General features: G+C 51.9%; 2 protein-coding genes across 2 annotated transcripts; both read left to right on the top strand.

Moving 5' to 3' along the window:
* Nucleotides 1-633: 633 nt before the first annotated feature.
* LOC123166656 (D-3-phosphoglycerate dehydrogenase 3, chloroplastic) lies at nt 634-3789 on the top strand. Its single transcript, XM_044584459.1, has 5 exons — nt 634-1422; nt 2119-2495; nt 2692-2802; nt 2884-2979; nt 3067-3789. The coding sequence occupies exons 1-5, from the start codon at nt 846-848 to the stop codon at nt 3736-3738; spliced, it is 1833 nt and encodes a 610-aa protein (XP_044440394.1). The 5' UTR covers nt 634-845; the 3' UTR covers nt 3739-3789.
* A 396-nt stretch (nt 3790-4185) lies between these two features.
* On the top strand, nt 4186-5829 carry LOC123166657 (uncharacterized). The gene is made up of 2 exons (XM_044584460.1): nt 4186-4377; nt 4445-5829. The coding sequence occupies exons 1-2, from the start codon at nt 4283-4285 to the stop codon at nt 5691-5693; spliced, it is 1344 nt and encodes a 447-aa protein (XP_044440395.1). The 5' UTR covers nt 4186-4282; the 3' UTR covers nt 5694-5829.
* The last annotated feature ends 13885 nt before the right edge of the window (nt 5830-19714 follow it).

The raw sequence follows: 19714 nt of genomic DNA, 5'->3' as shown, positions 1-19714 counted from the left end.
GCCTCAGGAGGCGCCACACCGCCGCGTCGTGCGCGCGGGCCGCCTCCTCTGCGGTGTCGAAGGTGCCGAGGATGAGACGTTTCTCGCGAAACCAGATCTCGGAGGAGAAGGCGCCGGAGCGGCGCTCGCGGACTCCGCGAAAATCCGAAGCGCCCAGCCGGCGGATCGACATCGTGGCGCAGAGGCGAGACGAGTGGGCGGCGGACAACGAGCGGGGCAGAGTGTGGAGGGAGCGCCTTCTTATAACGAGCGCCGGCCGCGGCGCGCTGGAGCACGAATACCAGCGCGCGCTAGGCCGCTTTCCCCCCCGCGCTGGAGCGCCAAAACCAGGGCGGCGGCATGGCCGCTGGCATGATCTAAAGCGCGCACGGTCATGAAATGGTCGGCCCGTTGGACGCACTGCCGACCCAAAACTAAAAGAGGGCGGACGGCGGGCGGGCGGGCGGCCGACCCAAACGGATAAAAAGCGGACAAAAACGCCATCCGTTTGGGTCGGCCCGTTGGAGTTGCTCTTACAATTTTTTTACAGAGGGAGTACATGTGTAACCTATGTCATCGTTTTTTCTTGAATTTCTCCTTGGCCTTTACTAGTAGTACAAGATTTTGGGGAATTTGGAGGAGTTCCTCTGACAAGGGGCCTCCAGCTTTCGCTTACTGAAATGCTGTGCCTGTGCGGACGACACCAAACAGTCTCCAGATAAGCGAGGGAGCAAAGCTGTCCCTCGCTAGGCGGAACACGCGCCTCCCATCGTCCGCCGAACAACAAACGTTCCAGATTCCGATCGTCCAACCAATCAGCCACGCAGCCCACACCGCGCTCCCTGCTGCCCACAGCTACCTACGCCATGGCATTGGCCACGCCGCTCCGCCACCTCCTCGCCGCGCAGCCCGAGCCCGCCACCGGTGCGGCGCCGTCCCTGCAGGCGCAGCCAGCGCGCGCCTCCCCGCACCACCGCCGTCTCCTTCTCCGCTCCATCAGGCACGTCGCGGCGCCCTCAGTGTGTCCGGCATCCGCCAGGGTCGCGGCGAGGGCGGCGGGCGGGGGGCGGCCGACGGTGCTGGTGACGGAGAAGCTGGGCGCGGCGGGGCTGGAGCTGCTGCGGGCGTTCGCGAACGTGGACTGCGCGTACGAGCTGACGGCGGAGGAGCTGCGCGCCAAGGTGTCGCTGGTGGACGCGCTGGTGGTGCGCAGCGCCACGCGGGTGACCCGGGAGGTCTTCGAGGCCGCGCGCGGGCGGCTCCGCGTCGTGGGCCGCGCCGGCGTCGGCATCGACAACGTGGACCTCCAGGCCGCCACCGAGGCCGGCTGCCTCGTCGTCAACGCGCCCACCGCCAACACCGTCGCCGCCGCCGAGCACGCCGTCGCGCTCCTCGCCGCCATGGCTCGCAATGTCGCCCAGGCCGACGCCTCGCTCAAGGCCGGTACGCCCCTCCGTTTTCTCCCCACGAGCGAATGCTATCCACACCCTAAGGACGCGTAGGTAGATGGATAAGGTTGTTACCTACGGCCACGGAGAATTCACATATCAAGCAGTTATCTGCTTGCAAACTTTACCAACATTTGACTATCTCTTATGCTCCACCTATAAGTTTGTTTCTATTACTCTATGGAATATAGTATATGATTGCTCCAAAATGTGGGTACCTAGCCTAGGGGACAATTCGCTCCATCGCATAATCCTATGATTTTTCTGATCAATGCATAATGTGGACTAATTAATTTGATCTACTTCATGTGCAAGTTAGTAGCTGTCAAAACTTTTGGTATTGAAACGTGTACTCTTGTATAGTTAATTTTCAGCAGTGAATCCATTGAATACTTGTCTCCTTTTAAACTTTACCAACATTTTGATCCTGTTCGGCGATCCACCTAATGATTTTACACTGTTGCTCTATGAAATATATGACTGCTGTAGCTTCGTTTTTTTATCGTTGCTAGCTTGAATTAGTAAACTGAAATTTTACACTATGCACATCATATTGAATTAGCACAGTGAAATTGAAGACTGAAGTACATAAATTTGAGCCACTGTGTGCAAAAAACAGAGTAATTGTTTTGTTCAGAACATTCATCAGCATTGCTAATACAGTTTCATGATTTGCTTTGTGCATATTCAGGCAAATGGCAGCGTAGCAAATATGTTGGAGTTTCCCTGGTTGGAAAGACAATAGCTATTATGGGCTTTGGGAAGGTCGGTTCAGAAGTTGCTCGACGCGCGAAAGGACTTGGAATGGATGTCATTGCTCATGACCCGTATGCTCCCGTTGACAGAGCCCGGGCTATCGGTGTAGATCTTGTATCGTTCGATGATGCCATCTCTACTGCAGACTTCATATCACTGCATATGCCTCTGACACCGTCAACAACAAAAATTTTCAACGATGAGACTTTTGCAAAAATGACGAAAGGAGTCAGGCTTATCAATGTTGCGAGGGGTGGAGTGGTCGATGAAGAAGCATTGCTGAGAGCACTTGATAATGGGACTGTTGCACAGGTAGTCTTTTTTCTCATGTCCATTGATCCAAATGTTGATAGTGCATATTGCTGTCAAACAGTTGTCATGATTCATTTAGTTATGCCATTATCTTGGGTATAGGTCTTTTAGCATAGACAGTACACATTTCTCTTCTTTTTTTTGTTTCAAAAGGTTTCCATTGGCCTTTTTCTGATTGCTTCGTGATGTGTGTCAGGCAGCACTCGACGTATTCTTTGAAGAGCCACCGCCGAAAGACAGCAAGTTAGTACACCATGAAAATGTCACGGTGACGCCGCACCTTGGAGCTAGCACAACAGAAGCACAGGTTTGCTGTTTGTTTTGCAACGATCTCTGCACCACATTCTGCTCGCTTATCCTCTTAACTTTGCCTGTTGTTCGTCGACAGGAAGGCGTTGCCCTTGAAATTGCAGAGGCTGTTATCGGTGCGTTGAAAGGCGAACTGGCTGCCACTGCTGTCAATGCCCCAATGGTCTCTGCTGAGGTACTCCCATTGCCAAGGACTATACTTTTGTACTTACAGCATAATGCACACTCTGCTTCAGTTTGAACAGTTCATCTGTTCCGACAGGTTTTAGCCGAGTTATCCCCATATGTCGTCCTTGCTGAGAAGTTGGGACGTCTCGCCGTGCAACTCGTCGCTGGTGGCAGTGGGATCAAGGCAGTCAAGATTGTCTACTCATCGGCCAGAGACCCGGATGACTTGGACACAAGAATTCTCCGCGGCATGGTCACAAAAGGCATCGTCGAACCCATTTCGAGCGCATTTGTCAACATTGTCAATGCCGACTACGTTGCCAAGCAACGAGGGCTCCGCATAATCGAGGAGCAGATCCTCCTCGACGGCTCCCCCGAGGCCCCTATAAACTCCATCCAGGTCCAGCTTGCCAATGTGGAGTCCAAGTTCGCCGGCGCGTTGTCTGACGACGGCGACATCAGGGTGGAGGGGAAGGTTAAGGATGGCACGCCGCATCTCACGCTCGTCGGCCCTTTCAGCGTCGACGTCAGCCTTGAGGGCAACCTGTTGCTGTGCCGGCAAGTCGACCAGCCGGGCATCATCGGCAAGGTGGGATTGATTCTCGGGACGATGAACCTGAATGTCAACTTTATGAGCGTTGGCAGGATTGCTCCGGGGAAGCAGGCCATCATGGCCATTGGGATTGATGAGGAGCCTGACAAGGAAGCTCTCAAGTTGATCGGGGAGACGCCGTCGGTTCAGGAGTTTGTCTTTCTTAAGCTTTAGAGAATGTAGGTTGATTTCTACTCCTATATAACATCTCCGGCTTTACTAGTATGATGAGTGGTTTTTGCAAGCTTATTTAGTTTCTATGTAGAATGGTATTTTTAAGCCCACCTGGAGAAGCTGCTGGTAGATACTCCCTCCGTAAAGAAATATAATAAGAGCATTTAGATCACTACTTTAGTGGTCTAAACGCTCTTATATTTATTTACAGAGAGAGTACATCTTACGAACAGATGCGCAAAATGTGATGCCCATTCTTGGGCCTGATGTCCTACTTTTTGATTGGATGATCTTACTGTTGCTGCTAGCTTGTATGATCCCTTCACAACTTTTTGGATAGACACCACTGTTCTGAAACAAATTGCATGATCTGATAAACAACTGTAAGTAGGCTCAGTTTCATTCTATTTAGTCAGCATGTTTCGCATTTGTGGTGTAGTTAAATGAGACATCACTGCATTCGTGTGTTAGCGTTCTCCGCTCGCATCTCCACTCGCATCAAGAGTGCCGCTACCGGACACGAAGAAGAACGACAATAAAGTTGATGACTTTGGTGAGGAAATTTGACTGTTCGCGATTTAGAAACCAAGACGGATCCGTGAGTGGACGAGGGGTAAACCTGAACGGACTCTATGCCAGGTAAGTAAACGTATAAGTAAAACCCTAAACCCTCCTGTTTCTTACCACAGATTCTCATCCTCAACAGGACCCCCGAACCACATCGAGAGCTAGCGAAGATGGAAGGGGAGAGCGAGCCGGCGGCGGCCGCAGCGGTCTTCTCGGCAGTGCTCGACGATGACGATCTCCTGGGCGAGATCCTCGCCCGCGTCGCCTTCCCCACAAGCTTCGTCCGCGCCGCGCTCGTCTGCAAGCGCTGGCTCCGCCTCGCCTCCGCGCCCGCCTTCCTCCGTCGCTTCGGCGACCTCCACTCGCCCAGCCTTCTCGGCTTCTACGTCGTCACCAGGGCCCATGCATCCGCCGAGAAGCAATCCCCGCAGTTCGTGCCGGTGCCTCAGCCGCCTGAGCTCGCCGCCGTTGCCCGCCGCGCTAGCTTCAATTTGGACTCCTTGCGCGGCGACTGGTTGCGCAGCGAGTGGTTCGACCTAGACTGCCGGAACGGCCTCGTCCACGTCTTCCATGGGCACGGGCACCCCGAAGTAATGGTGCGCAGCCCCTTGTGCCCTGCAACATACACGGCCGTCCTCCCACCAGTTCCCAGCACCAGCATCCATGACGGCTTCACATACTACTACCATGATATCCTCGCCAATGGCGGCGGCCAGTCCTACTTCTGTTTGGCGCTAGGGTCTAAAGAGCAGCAGCCAGTTTGGGATGTCTATGTGTTGCAGGGCGATACCTGGGCCATCTACTCCTCGGTTGTACCTGAAATCCAAGAAATTGCGCTGGCATTGAATAGTTTGATTTCTCATGACAAGATGTATAATCTGGCCCTTGTGAGCGGCACTTTCATGCTAGTCTTGCTGGATCTCCCGTCGTCATCTTTGTCGCTGGTTAGCCTCCCGGAAGAGGTGGAGTATAAGAGCACCGGCATGTCGCTTGCAAATGATGATTCTGGAGTCCATCTGATCCATGTAAAAGGATCCCATCTTCGCATCTGGCTTTACGACATGACGGATAAGAAAGGCCTCGCCGACTGGTTACTTGTAGATACCATTTGCTTGCGTGAGATATGTGTCCATCAAATGATATCAACTAGAATGTTTGACGATGTGGGTGATCCTTCTCTTATGGTACGTGAAGTTGGGGTCGATTCAGGGTTTCTTTTCTTGGAGGCGGATGGTGTCCTCTACCTGTTTGATATCAAACGTAAGGAGTTAAAGAAGGTTTATGAGGTCACACAAGAGGATAGATACTTGTATGGAGTCACACCCTTTATGATGGTTTGGCCTCCTAAATTCCCTGTGATGAAGGAAGGGTGTGATCCAAAAGAATGACCCTCTGCAAGGTTTTGTCTCTTGTTGGTCCGTCTGGTGCTTTGTTTTTCTACCTAGTTCCCATTGTGCTAATATTTGATCTCATTTACGATGTTTACCATGTACATACGCACTTATTTCTGATTTTTTTATATCAGCACACCATGACATTCTGTTAGTGGTTTTGTGGCATGTCCTTGCCGTTTAGTAGGATAATTAATTTCCATTCTTTTTGTAGCCGCTGCACGTTGCAGATTTACATTTTAGGAGACTCTTGGCTGCCACCCAGTAACTCGAGCTTTAGATTATTCATTATTCCATACTGATTTTATCCTCCTTGAATAATAGGGTGGTTACATTAGTATTGTGTACTCTCGCAAAGAAAAAAACATTAGTATTGTGTACGTCGTCAGGATTGCCAAACAATGTTTTTGATTTGAACATCTGTGTACCTGTATAGTCTACAAAGGAGATGCATGTTTTGAACAAACACTGTCAGCTGTATCAAAATATTTTCATTCCTCTTGAAGCTACACAATGCTAAGCTAGTTTTCCACATATTTTTATAGGGAGCCGGAAAAATAGTATCAAGTGAGCTAGCTGGAAATGCAGGCATGGGTTTGCCGTAGTGCCAAACACACAATGTCCAACACCACCAGTTTAACGCATGGTTGTAAGACTTTAAATACCATGTTGACTTACGCAGCTCTTGCCCTTTCATATATCAGGTGAGCTAGCTGGAAATGCAGGCATGAGTACATGCTTTCTTTCATATATGTACTTACAGGAGTTGAAGAACAATTTCGTTCCCAACCGTCAAAACATCGTGTATTTAGCTAGAGCTGCATTAGGCGTTACATGTTATCACTACTGGAATTGACCACTCTGTCGAGTGCCCGAGAAACTCGGCGAAGCCCTGAAAAACTCGGCAAAAACTTTTCCGGAAACTACTCTCGGCAGAAGGCATATGGCGTACACCCCTCTGGCAAACAGAACTTTGTCCTGTGCCGTATGTCGGGCACTCGGCATACATGTTGCCGAGAACCAAAGGGGTCATATCAAGAAAATAAAGTGACTTCACAACCGTGTGAGTCAAGAACGTCGCGGTCAGGTCTTTGCGAGTCCTCCCTGGAGCACTCGGTAAACACCTTCGGGTCAGCTATCTGAAAACCAACAAACGAGGATGGAGTCGCCCGCGCCCGCGCCCGCCTCTGGCGACTGTCGGGGCGATGCCCCCGACGTGCCCACCGCGGCGTCGCCGCCGGCCTCTCCGCCCACGTCCCCGGCCTCCTCCCCCTCCGCCCCTGCCCCCTCCGATGCTTCGACGCCCCTGATCTGGGCCGACCTTGCGGAGGACGAGGACGTCGCCGCCGCCCGCCCTGTGGTCTGCCGGGACCGGGTCCCCCCTCCCGCCCCTGCTCGCTCGCCGACGCTCCTTGCCCCCAGGGGTGGGGGTTCGGCTGCCCGTGCGCGAGCGCAGTCCCGTCGAGGATCGAGCTCAGCTCGGCCCTCTTCGGGGCAAGGCCCGGCCTTGGGGACGGGACGATCCCACCGCCCATTGGTCGTGCGGACCTGGGCCCTGCCCGGTCGTCATGGCGGTCTTCGGGCGTTGTGGCCGTGGCCGAGGTGGCCACGCTGCCCCCGGAGATCGCCGCCGACCTGTTCGTGCCCGCCCGCCACACCCCTTTCCGGCCGTTCATCGCCACCTTCGGTTCCTCCCGGCTCCGTTTCGTCTCCGTCCACCGCGCCGTTCGCCCGTGCCCTCCTCTCCGGCGACCTGCCCCCGCCCCCCGGCGCCGGCGGCGGTAGGGGAAACCCTCGCCGTCTGCCCGTCCCGGGCCTGCGTGGTGGGCCGCCCCTCCCGGGCTGGACCGCCTCCCGCTGCGCCTGCGGCTGGGCTGGTCCTGGGCCTGGGACTGCCAAGGCCCACGGAGGGTGCCGGCCCGTCCCAAGGCCTGCTGACCCGGCCTCCTCCAGTGCGCTCGATCTGGCCCCCGCAAGGGTTTCCAGTCCAGCCACCTCGGTTCCCCCCCGCCGCCTCGGCTCGCCCCTGCTGCGCCGGCCCTCCCTCCCTCCCCCGACCTCGGCCCCGCCCCCTCGCCGGAGATGACAATCGAGTGGGGGACAACGCCGGCCGGCCCAAGCGCGGCCTGGACGACCGCCGTGCCCCGTCCCGCTCGTCACCCGAGGGCCTTCGCCGGGAGGCGGACCTGCGCCGCGAGCTGGACTCCAGGGCCTCGCGCCGCTCTCCTCCCCGCGAAGCTCGGCATTCCCCCAGCCGTGACAGCCGCCGCTCGCCGGCCCGGGACGACCGCCGCTCCCCGCCCCGCGATGACCGCCGGGACCGTCCCCGGTCGCCCGTGGTTGAGGCGCGGCGCTCTGACCGGCGGCGGTCCTCATCCCCGGAGCGGCGCCGGGCCCGTTCTCCGTCCCCGTCCCGTACCTCCTCTCCTGCTGCCGCCGATGCGCCCTCGCGCCGCTACCAACCCCCCCACAACCAGCCCAGCTTCCCTCCCACCAATGGAGGCAATGGGGGGCGATGGCGCCAGGGCGCGAAGAAGAAGAAGAAGCGGGGCCCGGCTCGCCCCCCTGCTGCACCAGCCCCCTCCCCCGCGACCTCGGCGTTGGCCGATGTGGTTGCTACTCGTGACCAGCCCCCGTGCTTCAACTGCGGGATCGCGGGCCACTACCAAGTGGAGTGCACGAACCCTCCGATGTGCTACCTCTGCAAGGATACTGGACACCCGGCGGCCCTGTGCCCGGACCGTCCGCTGACTGATGAGCTCATGATGTATGGCCATGGCATCGAGGGCCTCGGGTTCTTCCACGTCGAGGTGGACGATCTACCACCCCCCTCCCCATCGCTCCAGGCGATCGTCCCCGTCGTGGGGGTGGGTGTTGCTTCTTCGGAGATGATCGAGGCCGAGCTCAACCACCTGTGCCGGCGTGTGTGGGACTGGCAGGTGACTCTGACCTCTGCCAGTTCTTTCACCGTGGTCTTTCCTGACGCCATCAGCCTGGGTCTCTGCACCCGCAGCGACGACATCACCTTGGCCCTGAACAAGCTTGTGGTCAACATCTCTGAGCCTAAGGCCGACCCCAAGGCGGTCGCAGTTCTGGATACTGCTTGGATCCTCATCGCTGGGCTACCTGATGTCGCCCGGTCCGAGCGGGTCATTCGCAGTATGTCCAAGATCCTGGGCAAGGTGGTGGTGGTAGACGAGCTCTCCCTCCGCAAAGAGGAGGAGGTCCGGGTCAAGGTTAAATGCCTCGACTCCGACAAGCTCCGTGTCACCGTTCGCGTCTTCTTCAACGACCTGGGATTCGACCTCAAGATCTCCCCCGAGCCTCCCAACCACGTTGGGCGCCCACGCTTCTCTGATGATGGGCACTTTGGTGGTGGGGGCACAGACCGGCGTGACGACTCCCACTACCGCCGGCCACGCCCCTCCCGCCACGAGGATCCGGACGACAACGACGAGCGTTCGGGCCACAACCGCTCCCCCTCGCGCGACCCAACTCCGAGCCGTGGGGGGACGGGCGCTGGCTCGGGCCGCTCGCGTGGACTGACCCTTGCTGTCGGGGCTGCTTCCATGATGTTGCCGACGGCCGCTCCCTCCTCCTCCGCGGAGATGAGTGACATCTCCAGCGTCGGCCTTCTCGTCGCTCCGCCTTCCTCACCGCGCTCGCCCTGCTCCACCCCAGCGCCCGGTCCCCCGCCTCCGACCCTGGAGATACCCCTTCTGGCCCCGGCGGACCCCCCTTCGGACATGCCTCCCTCCGGCGAGCTCCTTCTGCTCGGCTCCCCTGAGGGCGCACCGGCGCTGCCCGCTGCCGCCTCCCCGGAGGCCGCCGTTTCGGCATCGCCGGAGGATCGCCCGCCGGCCCCGGACCCGCCCTCCCCAGCATTGCCAGGGTCCGATGCCTGCCAGGAGCCCGCGACGACTGCTTCTCCGACCTCTCTGCCCGCGACGACTGCTTCTCCGACCGCTCTGCCCCTGGGGGTTGCTGCGGACGTGGCCACCCCCGTCGCCCCCCACCCGCCCCCGACTGCGCCGTACGCACGCCGGGCTCGGGCCTCGTCGACTCCGGTGACTGCCTCCCGTCGCAGTGCCCGTCTCGACGCGGACCGCCCTACTGGAGGCCCTCCGCCGTCCATCTCCGAGCGCGCTGAGATCCGGGCCGCAGCCCGGAACCTCGAGCCAGGTGTGATGGACATCCCCCCCAGTTCTTCCAGTTGCTCGTTTTCTGCTCTTGAGGCTGTTCCGCTGGGCCACCTCGCCAAGGTGGCCGCAGACTCGTCCGTCGTTTTCAGGGGGGAAGTTGGACCCCCCTTAGAGCAGATTGCTGCGATCCAGGCCCAGGAAATCCTTGATGGGAAACTCGCTGAGACCCGGGCCCGCCTCCTCCGCACTCCGGCTCCCCAGCCCCCTGCACTGGAAATCCGTGGCCGCACCCGCTCCCGCACTGCGGCGCTCAGGGCTAGTAGCGCCTCCTCTGTTCTGGGGTCAAGCAGCCCCCCGATGGGGGTTTAGATGCGGGTCCTCTTTTGGAACATCCGCGGCTTCGGCCATGACGGCCGGCGTCGCCAGCTAGTGGAGTACATGCGTGACGAGCACATCGACATCATCGCCATTCAGGAAACCTTGCGCACGGATTTTTCTCTTCCCGAGTTGGAGCGTCTTAGCCCCCACCTCTTTGCCTGGCATTGGCTCCCTTCTAGTGGGACCACGGGGCACTCGGGAGGCATCCTTTTAGGTGTGAAGGATGCCACCTTTGAGGTTGGCGGTATGGACCGGGTGAGTTCTTCGTTAGCATGGAGCTCTTCGAGAGGGCGCTCAACTTCAAATGGGAGGTTGTCATTGTATATGGGCCGGCGGACCACCGCCGCTCCCCGACCTTCCTTGATGAGCTCCAACGGAAGGTCTCCGCCTCCACCTTCCCGGTGGTTGTTGGAGGGGACTTCAACCTCATCCGCTCTCCCGATGATAAGAATAATGACCGAATCAACCTCCCTAGGATGCAGATGTTCAACGACTGCATCGCGGATCTCGGCCTCCGCGAGCTTGAGCGGACGGGTGCCAGGTTTACCTGGACTAACCGCCAAGCCGACCCGACGCGGTCCATCTTGGACCGCGTCCTAGTCTCCCCGGAATGGGAACTTAGATGCCCCTTGGCCTCGCTTCGTGCGATTACCCGGATTGGGTCGGACCACGTCCCTCTCCTTCTCTCCACCGCCGATGAACGCCCTCCCACCCCGCCTCGCTTCAGGTTCGAGCTCTTCTGGCTCAACCAAGCGGGCTTCAGGGAGGCGGTCGCGGCCAAGTGGACCTCTGCACGCTCCTCTCCCCACCGGTCCATGTCGGCGGTGGACTCCTGGCAGTTCTGTGCCAAGCTCGGCCGCCAATTCATGAAAGGGTGGGGAGCTAACCTTGGCAGGGACCTCCGCGAACGGAAAAAAGTCCTCCTTTCAGCCATCCAGGCCTTGGACTACCGCGCGGACACCTCCGGGATCTCCCCGGATGAGTGGATGGTGCGATATGATCTCGAGGATCAGCTCGCTACCATCTACACGGATGAAGAAGCTTACTGGAGGCTCCGCGGTACCCAGCGTTGGGTGCTGCGGGGCGATGCTAATACGGCATATTTCCAGGCGATCGCGAATGGGCGGCGACGTCGGAACTCCATCCACTGTTTGTGGGATCGTGATTCCCAGCTCGTCCGCCCCTCGGACATCCGGACGCATGTAGATGGCTTCTATAAAGCCCTATTCTCCCCATCCCTCGGGGTGGGATCGCTCTGGCGCCCGACATCTGGTCGGGCGCCCAGCTTGTGTCTGTTGCGGGCAATGCTGTTGGGGAACGTAGTAATTTAAAAAAAATTCCTACGCACACGCAAGATCATGGTGATGCATAGCAACGAGAGGGAAGAGTGTTGTCCACGTACCCTCGTAGACCGATAGCGGAAGCGTTATCACAACGCGGTTGATGTAGTCGTACGTCTTCACGATCCGACCGATCAAGTACCGAACGTACGGCACCTCCGAGTTCTACACACGTTCAGCTCGATGACGTCCCTCGAACTCCGATCCAGCCGAGTGTTGAGGGAGAGTTTCGTCAGCACGACGGCGTGGTGACGATGATGATGTTCCACCGACGCAGGGCTTCGCCTAAGCTCCGCAACGGTATTATCGAGGTGTAATATGGTGGAGGGAGGCACCGCACACGGCTAAGAGATCTCAAGGATCAATTGTTGTGTCTCTGGGGTGCCCCCCTGCCCCCGTATATAAAGGAGCAAGGGGGAGGCAGCCGGCCAAGGGGAGAGGCGCGCCATAGGGGGGAGTCCTACTCCCACCGGGAGTAAGACTCCTCCTTTCCTTGTGGGAGTAGGAGAAGGGAAGGGGGAAGGAGAAAGAAGGAAGGGTGCGCCCCCCTTCCCTAGTCCAATTCGGACTAGACCATGGGGAGGGGTGCGGCCACCTTTTGAGGCCTTTCTCTCCTTTCCCGTATGGCCCATTAAGGCCCAATACGAATTCCCGTAACTCTCCGGTACTCCGAAAAATACCCGAATCACTCGGAAACTTTCCGAAGTCCGAATATAGTCGTCCAATATATCGATTTTTACACCTCGACCATTTCGAGACTCCTCGTCATATCCCCGATCTCATCCGGGACTCCGAACTCCTTCGGTACATCAAAACTCAATAAAACTGTCATCGTAACATTAAGCGTGCGGACCCTACGGGTTCGAGAACTATGTAGACATGACCGAGACACGTCTCCGGTTAATAACCAATAGCGGGACCTGGATGCCCATATTGGCTCCCACATATTCTACGAAAATCTTTATCGGTCAGACCGCATAACAACATACGTTGTTCCCTTTGTCACCGGTATGTTACTTGCCCGAGATTCGATCGTCGGTATCTCGATACCTAGTTCAATCTCGTTACCGGCAAGTCTCTTTACTTGTTTCGTAATACATCATCCCGCAACTAACTCATTAGTCACAATGCTTGCAAGGCTTATAGTGATGTGCATTACCGAGTGGGCCCAGAGATACCTCTCTGACAATTGGAGTGACAAATCCTAATCTCGAAATACGCCAACCCAACAAGTACCTTTGGAGACACCTGTAGAGCACCTTTATAATCACCCATTTACGTTGTGACGTTTGGTAGCACACAAAGTGTTCCTCCGGTAAACGGGAGTTGCATAATCTCATAGTCATAGGAACATGTATAAGTCATGAAGAAAGCAATAGCAACATACTAAACGATCGGGTGCTAAGCTAACGGAATGGGTCAAGTCAATCACGTCATTCTCCTAATGAGGTGATCCCGTTAATCAAACGACAAATCATGTCTATGGCTAGGAAACATAACCATCTTTGATTAACGAACTAGTCAAGTAGAGGCATACTAGTGACACTCTGTTTGTCTATGTATTCACACATGTATTATGTTTCCGGTTAATACAATTCTAGCATGAATAATAAACATTTATCATGATATAAGGAAATAAATAATACTTTATTATTGCCTCTAGGGCATATTTCCTTCAGTCTCCCACTTGCACTAGAGTCAATAATCTAGTTCACATCGCCATGTGATTTAACATCAATAATTCACATCACCATGTGATTAACACCCATAGTTCACATCTCTATGTGACCAACACTCAAAGGGTTTACTAGAGTCAATAATCTAGTTCACATCGCTATGTGATTAACACCCAAAGAGTACTAAGGTGTGATCATGTTTTGATTGTGAGATAATTTTAGTCAACGGGTCTGTCACATTCAGATCCGTAAGTATTTTGCAAATTTCCATGTCTACAATGCTCTGCACGGAGCTACTCTAGCTAATTGCTCCCACTTTCAATATGTATCTAGACCGAAACTTAGAGTCATCTAGATTTAGTGTCAAAACTTGCATCGACGTAACCTTTTACGACGAACCTTTTGTCACTTCCATAATCGAGAAACATATCCTTATTCCACTAAGGATAATTTTGATCGCTGTCCAGTGATCTACTCCTAGATCACTATTGTACTCCCTTGCCAAAATCAGTGTAGGGTATACAATAGATCTGGTACATAGCATGGCATACTTTATAGATCCTATGGCCAAGGCATAGGGAATGACTTTCATTCTCTTTCTATCTTCTGCCGTGGTCGGGCTTTGAGTCTTACTCAATTTCACACCTTGTAACACAGGCAAGAACTCTTTCTTTGACTATTCCATTTTGAACTACTTCAAAATCTTTTCAAGGTATGTACTCATTGAAAAACTTATCAAGCGTCTTGATCTATCTCTATAGATCTTGATGCTCAATATGTAAGCAGCTTCACCGAGGTCTTTCTTTGAAAAAACTCCTTTCAAACACTCCTTTATGCTTTGCAGAATAATTCTACATTATTTCTGATCAACAATATGTCATTCACATATACTTATCAGAAATGCTGTAGTGCTCCCACTCACTTTCTTGTAAATACAGGCTTCACCGCAAGTCTGTATAACACTATATCCTTTGATCAACTTATCAAAGTGTATATTCCAACTCCGAGATGCTTGCACCAGTCCATAGATGGATCGCTGGAGCTTGCATATTTTGTTAGCACCTTTAGGATTGATAAAACCTCCTGGTTGCATCATATACAACTCTTCTTTAATAAATCCATTAAGGAATGCAGTTTTGTTTATCCATTTGCCATATTTCATAAAATGCGGCAATTGCTAACATGATTCAGACAGACTTAAGCAAAGATACGAGTGAGAAACTCTCATCGTAGTCAACATCTTGAACTTGTCGAAAACCTTTTTGCGACAATTCTAGCTTTGTATATAGTGATACTACTATCAGCGTCCGTCTTCCTCTTGACGATCCATTTATTCTCAATTGCTTGCCGATCATCGGGCAAGTCAACCAAAGTCCATACTTTGTTCTCATACATGGATCTCATCTCAGATTTCATGGCCTCAAGCCATTTTGCGGAATCTGGGCTAACCATCGCTTCTTCATAGTTCGTAGGTTCGTCATGGTCTAGTAACATAACCTCCAGAACAGGATTACCGTACCACTCTGGTGCGGATCTTACTCTGGTTGACCTACGAGGTTCAGTAACAACTGGATCTGAAGTTTCATGATCATCATTAACTTCCTCACTAATTGGTGTAGGTGTCACAGGAACCGGTTTCTGTGATGAACTACTTTCCAATAAGCGATGAGGTACAGTTACCTCATCAAGTTCTACTTTCCTCCCACTCACTTCTTTCGAGAGAAACTCCTTCTCTAGAAAGGATCCATACTAAGCAACGAATGTCTTGCCTTCGGATCTGTGATAGAAGGTGTACCCAACTGTCTCCTTTGGGTATCCTATGAAGACACATTTCTCCGATTTGGGTTTGAGCTTATCAGGATGAAACCTTTTCACATAAGCATCGCAACCCCAAACTTTAAGAAACGACAACTTTGGTTTCTTGCCAAACCACAGTTCATAAGGCGTCGTCTCAGCGGATTTTGATGGTGCCCTTTTTAACGTGAATGTAGCTGTCTCTAATGCATAACCCCAAAACGATAGTGGTAAATTGGTAAGAGACATCATAGATTGCACTATATCCAATAAAGTACGGTTATGACGTTCAGACACACCATTATGCTGTGGTGTTCCAGGTGGCGTGAGTAGTGAAACTATTTCACATTGTTTTAAATGTAGACCAAACTCGTAACTCAAATATTCTCCTCCACGATCAGATCGTAGGAATTTAATTTTCTTGTTACGATGATTTTCACTTCACTCTGAAATTCTTTGAACTTTTCAAATGTTTCAGACTTATGTTTCATTAAGTAGATATACCCATATCTGCTCAAATCATCTGTGAAGGTGAGAAAATAACGATATCCGCCACGAGCCTCAATATTCATCGGACCACATACATCTGTTTGTATGATTTCCAACAAATCTGTTGCTCTCTCCATAGTACCGGAGAACGGTGTTTTGGTCATCTTGCCCATAAGGCACGGTTCGCAACTACCAAGTGATTCAAAATCAAGTGATTCCAAAATTCCATCAGTATGGAGTTTCTTCATGTGCTTTACACCGATATGACCCAAACGGCAGTGCCACAAATAAGTTGCACTATCATTATTAGCTTTGCATCTTTTGGCTTCATTATTATGAATATGTGTATCACTACGATTGAGATCCAACAAACCATTTTCGTTGGTGTGTATGACCATAGAAGGTTTTTATTCATGTAAATAGAACAACAATTGTTCTCTAACTTAAATGAATAACCGTATTGCAATAAACATGATCAAATCATATTCCTGCTCAACGCAAACACCAAATAACACTTATTTAGTTTCAACACTAATCCCGAAAGTATAGGGAGTGTGCGATGATGATCATATCAATCTTGGAACTACTTCCAACACACATAGTCACCTTGCCTTTTACTAGTCTCTGTTTATTCTGCAACTCCCGTTTTCGAGTTACTACTCTTTAGCAACTGAACCAGTATCAAATACTGAGGGGTTGCTATAAACACTAGTAAGTACACATCAATAACATGTATATCCAATATACCTTTGTTCACTTTGCCATCCTTCTTATCCACCAAATAGTTGGGGTAGTTCCGCTTCCAGTGACCAGTCCCTTTGCAGTAGAAGCACTTAGTCTCAGGCTTAGGACCAGACTTAGGCTTCTTCACTTGAGCAGCAACTTGCTTGCCGTTCTTCTTGAAGTTCCCCTTCTTCCCTTTGCCCTTTTCTTGAAACTAGTGGTCTCGTCAACCATCAACACTTGATGTTTTTCTTGATTTCTACCTTCGTCGATCACGAAGAGCTCGGGAATTACTTTCGTCATCCCTTGCATACTATAGTTCATCACGAAGTTCTACTAACTTGGTGATGGTGACTAGAGAATTCTGTCAATTACTATTTTATCTGGAAGATTAACTCCCACTTGATTCAAGCGATTGTAGTACCCAGACAATCTGAGCACATGCTCACTAGTTGAGCAATTCTCCTCCATCTTTTAGCTATAGAACTTGTTGGAGACTTCATATCTCTCAACTTGGGTATTTGCTTGAAATATTAACTTCAACTCCTGGAACATCTCATATGGTCCATGACGTTCAAAACGTCTTTGAAGTCCCGATTCTAAGCCGTTAAGCATGGTGCACTAAACTATCAAGTAGTCATCATATTGAGCTAGCCAAACGTTCATAACGTCTGCATCTGCTCCTGCAATAGGTCTGTCACCTAGCGGTGCATCAAGGACATAATTTTTCTGTGCAGCAATGAGGATAATCCTCAGATCACGGATCCAATCCGCATCTTTGCTACTAACATCTTTCAACATAATTTTCTCTAGGAACATATCAAAAATAAAACAGGGAAGCAACAACGCGAGCTATTGATCTACAACATAATTTGCAAAATACTATCAGGACTAAGTTCATGATAAATTTAAGTTCAATTAATCATATTACTTAAGAACTCCCACTTAGATAGACATCCCTCTAATCCTCTAAGTGATCACGTGATCCATATCAACTAAACCATGTCCGATCATCACGTGAGATGGAGTAGTTTCAATGGTGAACATCACTATGTTGATCATATCTACTATATGATTCACGCTCGACCTTTCGGTCTCCGTGTTCCGAGGCCATATTTGTTATATGCTAGGCTCGTCAAGTTTAACCTGAGTATTCCGCGTGTGCAACTGTTTTGCACCCGTTGTATTTGAACGTAGAGCCTATCACACCCGATCATCACGTGGTGTCTCAGCACGAAGAACTTTTGCAACGGTGCATACTCAGGGAGAACACTTATACTTTGATAATTTAGTGAAGGATCATCTTATAATGCTACCGTCAAACAAAGCAAGATAAGATGCATAAAGGATTAACATCACATGCAATCAATATAAGTGATATGATATGGCCATCATCATCTTGTGCTTGTGATCTCCATCTCCGAAGCACCGTGCTTGTGATCTCCATCTCCGAAGCACCGTCATGATCACCATCGTCACCGGCGTGACACCTTGATCTCCATCGTAGCATCGTTGTCGTCTCGCCAACTTATTGCTTTTACGACTATCGCTACCGTTTAGTGATAAAGTAAAACTATTACATGGCGATTGCATCTCATACAATAAAGCAACAACCATATGGCTCCTGCCAGTTGCCGATAACTCGGTTACAAAACATGATCATCTCATACAACACATTATATCACATCATGTCTTGACCATATCACATCACAACATGCCCTGCAAAAACAAGTTAGACGTCCTCTACTTTGTTGTTGCATATTTTACGTGGCTGCTACGGGCTTAGCAAGAACCGTTCTTACCTACGCATCAAAACCACAACGATAGTTTGTCAAGTTGGTGTTGTTTTAACCTTCGCAAGGACCGGGCGTAGCCACACTCGGTTCAACTAAAGTGAGAGAGACAGACACCCGCCGGTCACCTTTAAGCAACGAGTGCTCGCAACGGTGAAACCAGTCTCGCGTAAGCGTACGCGTAATGTCGGTCCGGGCCGCTTCATCTCACAATACCGCTGAACCAAAGTATGACATGCTGGTAAGCAGTATGACTTATATCGCCCACAACTCACTTGTGTTCTACTCGTGCATAGCATCAACGCATAAAACCAGGCTCTGATACCACTGTTGGGGAACGTAGTAATTTAAAAAAATTTCCTACGCACACGCAAGATCATGGTGATGCATAGCAACGAGAGGGAAGAGTGTTGTCCACGTACCCTCGTAGACCGATAGCGGAAGCGTTATCACAACGCGGTTGATGTAGTCGTACGTCTTCACGATCCGACCGATCAAGTACCGAACGTACGGCACCTCCGAGTTCTACACACGTTCAGCTCGATGACGTCCCTCGAACTCCGATCCCGCCGAGTGTTGAGGGAGAGTTTCGTCAGCACGATGGCGTGGTGACGATGATGATGTTCCATCGACGCAGGGCTTCGCCTAAGCTCCGCAACGGTATTATCGAGTTGTAATATGGTGGAGGGAGGCACCGCACACGGCTAAGAGATCTCAAGGATCAATTGTTGTGTCTCTGGGGTGCCCCCTGCCCCCGTATATAAAGGAGCAAGGGGGAGGCAGCCGGCCAAGGGGAGAGGCGCGCCATAGGCGGGAGTCCTACTCCCGGTGGGAGTAGGAGAAGGGAAGGGGGAAGGAGAAAGAAGGAAGGGTGCGCCCCCTTCCCTAGTCCAATTCGGACCAGACCATGGGGAGGGGTGCGGCCACCTTTTGAGGCCTTTCTCTCCTTTCCCGTATGGCCCATTAAGGCCCAATACGAATTCCCGTAACTCTCCGGTACTCCGAAAAATACCCGAATCACTCGGAACCTTTCCGAAGTCCGAATATAGTCATCCAATATATCGATTTTTACGTCTCGACCATTTCGAGACTCCTCGTCATATCCCCAATCTCATCCGGAACTCCGAACTCCTTCGGTACATCAAAACTCAATAAAACTGTCATCGTAACATTAAGCGTGCGGACCCTACGGGTTCGAGAACTATGTAGACATGACCGAGACACGTCTCCGGTCAATAACCAATAGCGGGACCTGGATGCCCATATTGGCTCCCACATATTCTACGAAAATCTTTATCGGTCAGACCGCATAACAACATACGTTGTTCCCTTTGTCACCGGTATGTTACTTGCCGAGTGGGCCCAGAGATACCTCTCCGACAATTGGAGTGACAAATCCTAATCTCGAAATACGCCAACCCAACAAGTACCTTTGGAGACACCTGTAGAGCACCTTTATAATCACCCATTTACGTTGTGACGTTTGGTAGCACACAAAGTGTTCCTCCGGTAAACGGGAGTTGCATAATCTCATAGTCATAGGAACATGTATAAGTCATGAAGAAAGCAATAGCAACATACTAAACGATCGGGTGCTAAGCTAACGGAATGGGTCAAGTCAATCACGTCATTCTCCTAATGAGGTGATCCCGTTAATCAAATGATAAATCATGTCTATGGCTA

This window comes from Triticum aestivum, chromosome 7D, assembly GCF_018294505.1.
Source record: "Triticum aestivum cultivar Chinese Spring chromosome 7D, IWGSC CS RefSeq v2.1, whole genome shotgun sequence".
NCBI classification, from domain to species: domain Eukaryota; kingdom Viridiplantae; phylum Streptophyta; class Magnoliopsida; order Poales; family Poaceae; genus Triticum; species Triticum aestivum.
The sequence above is the reverse complement of the archived record's forward strand: the minus strand, read 5'-3'. Positions and strand labels throughout refer to the sequence as shown.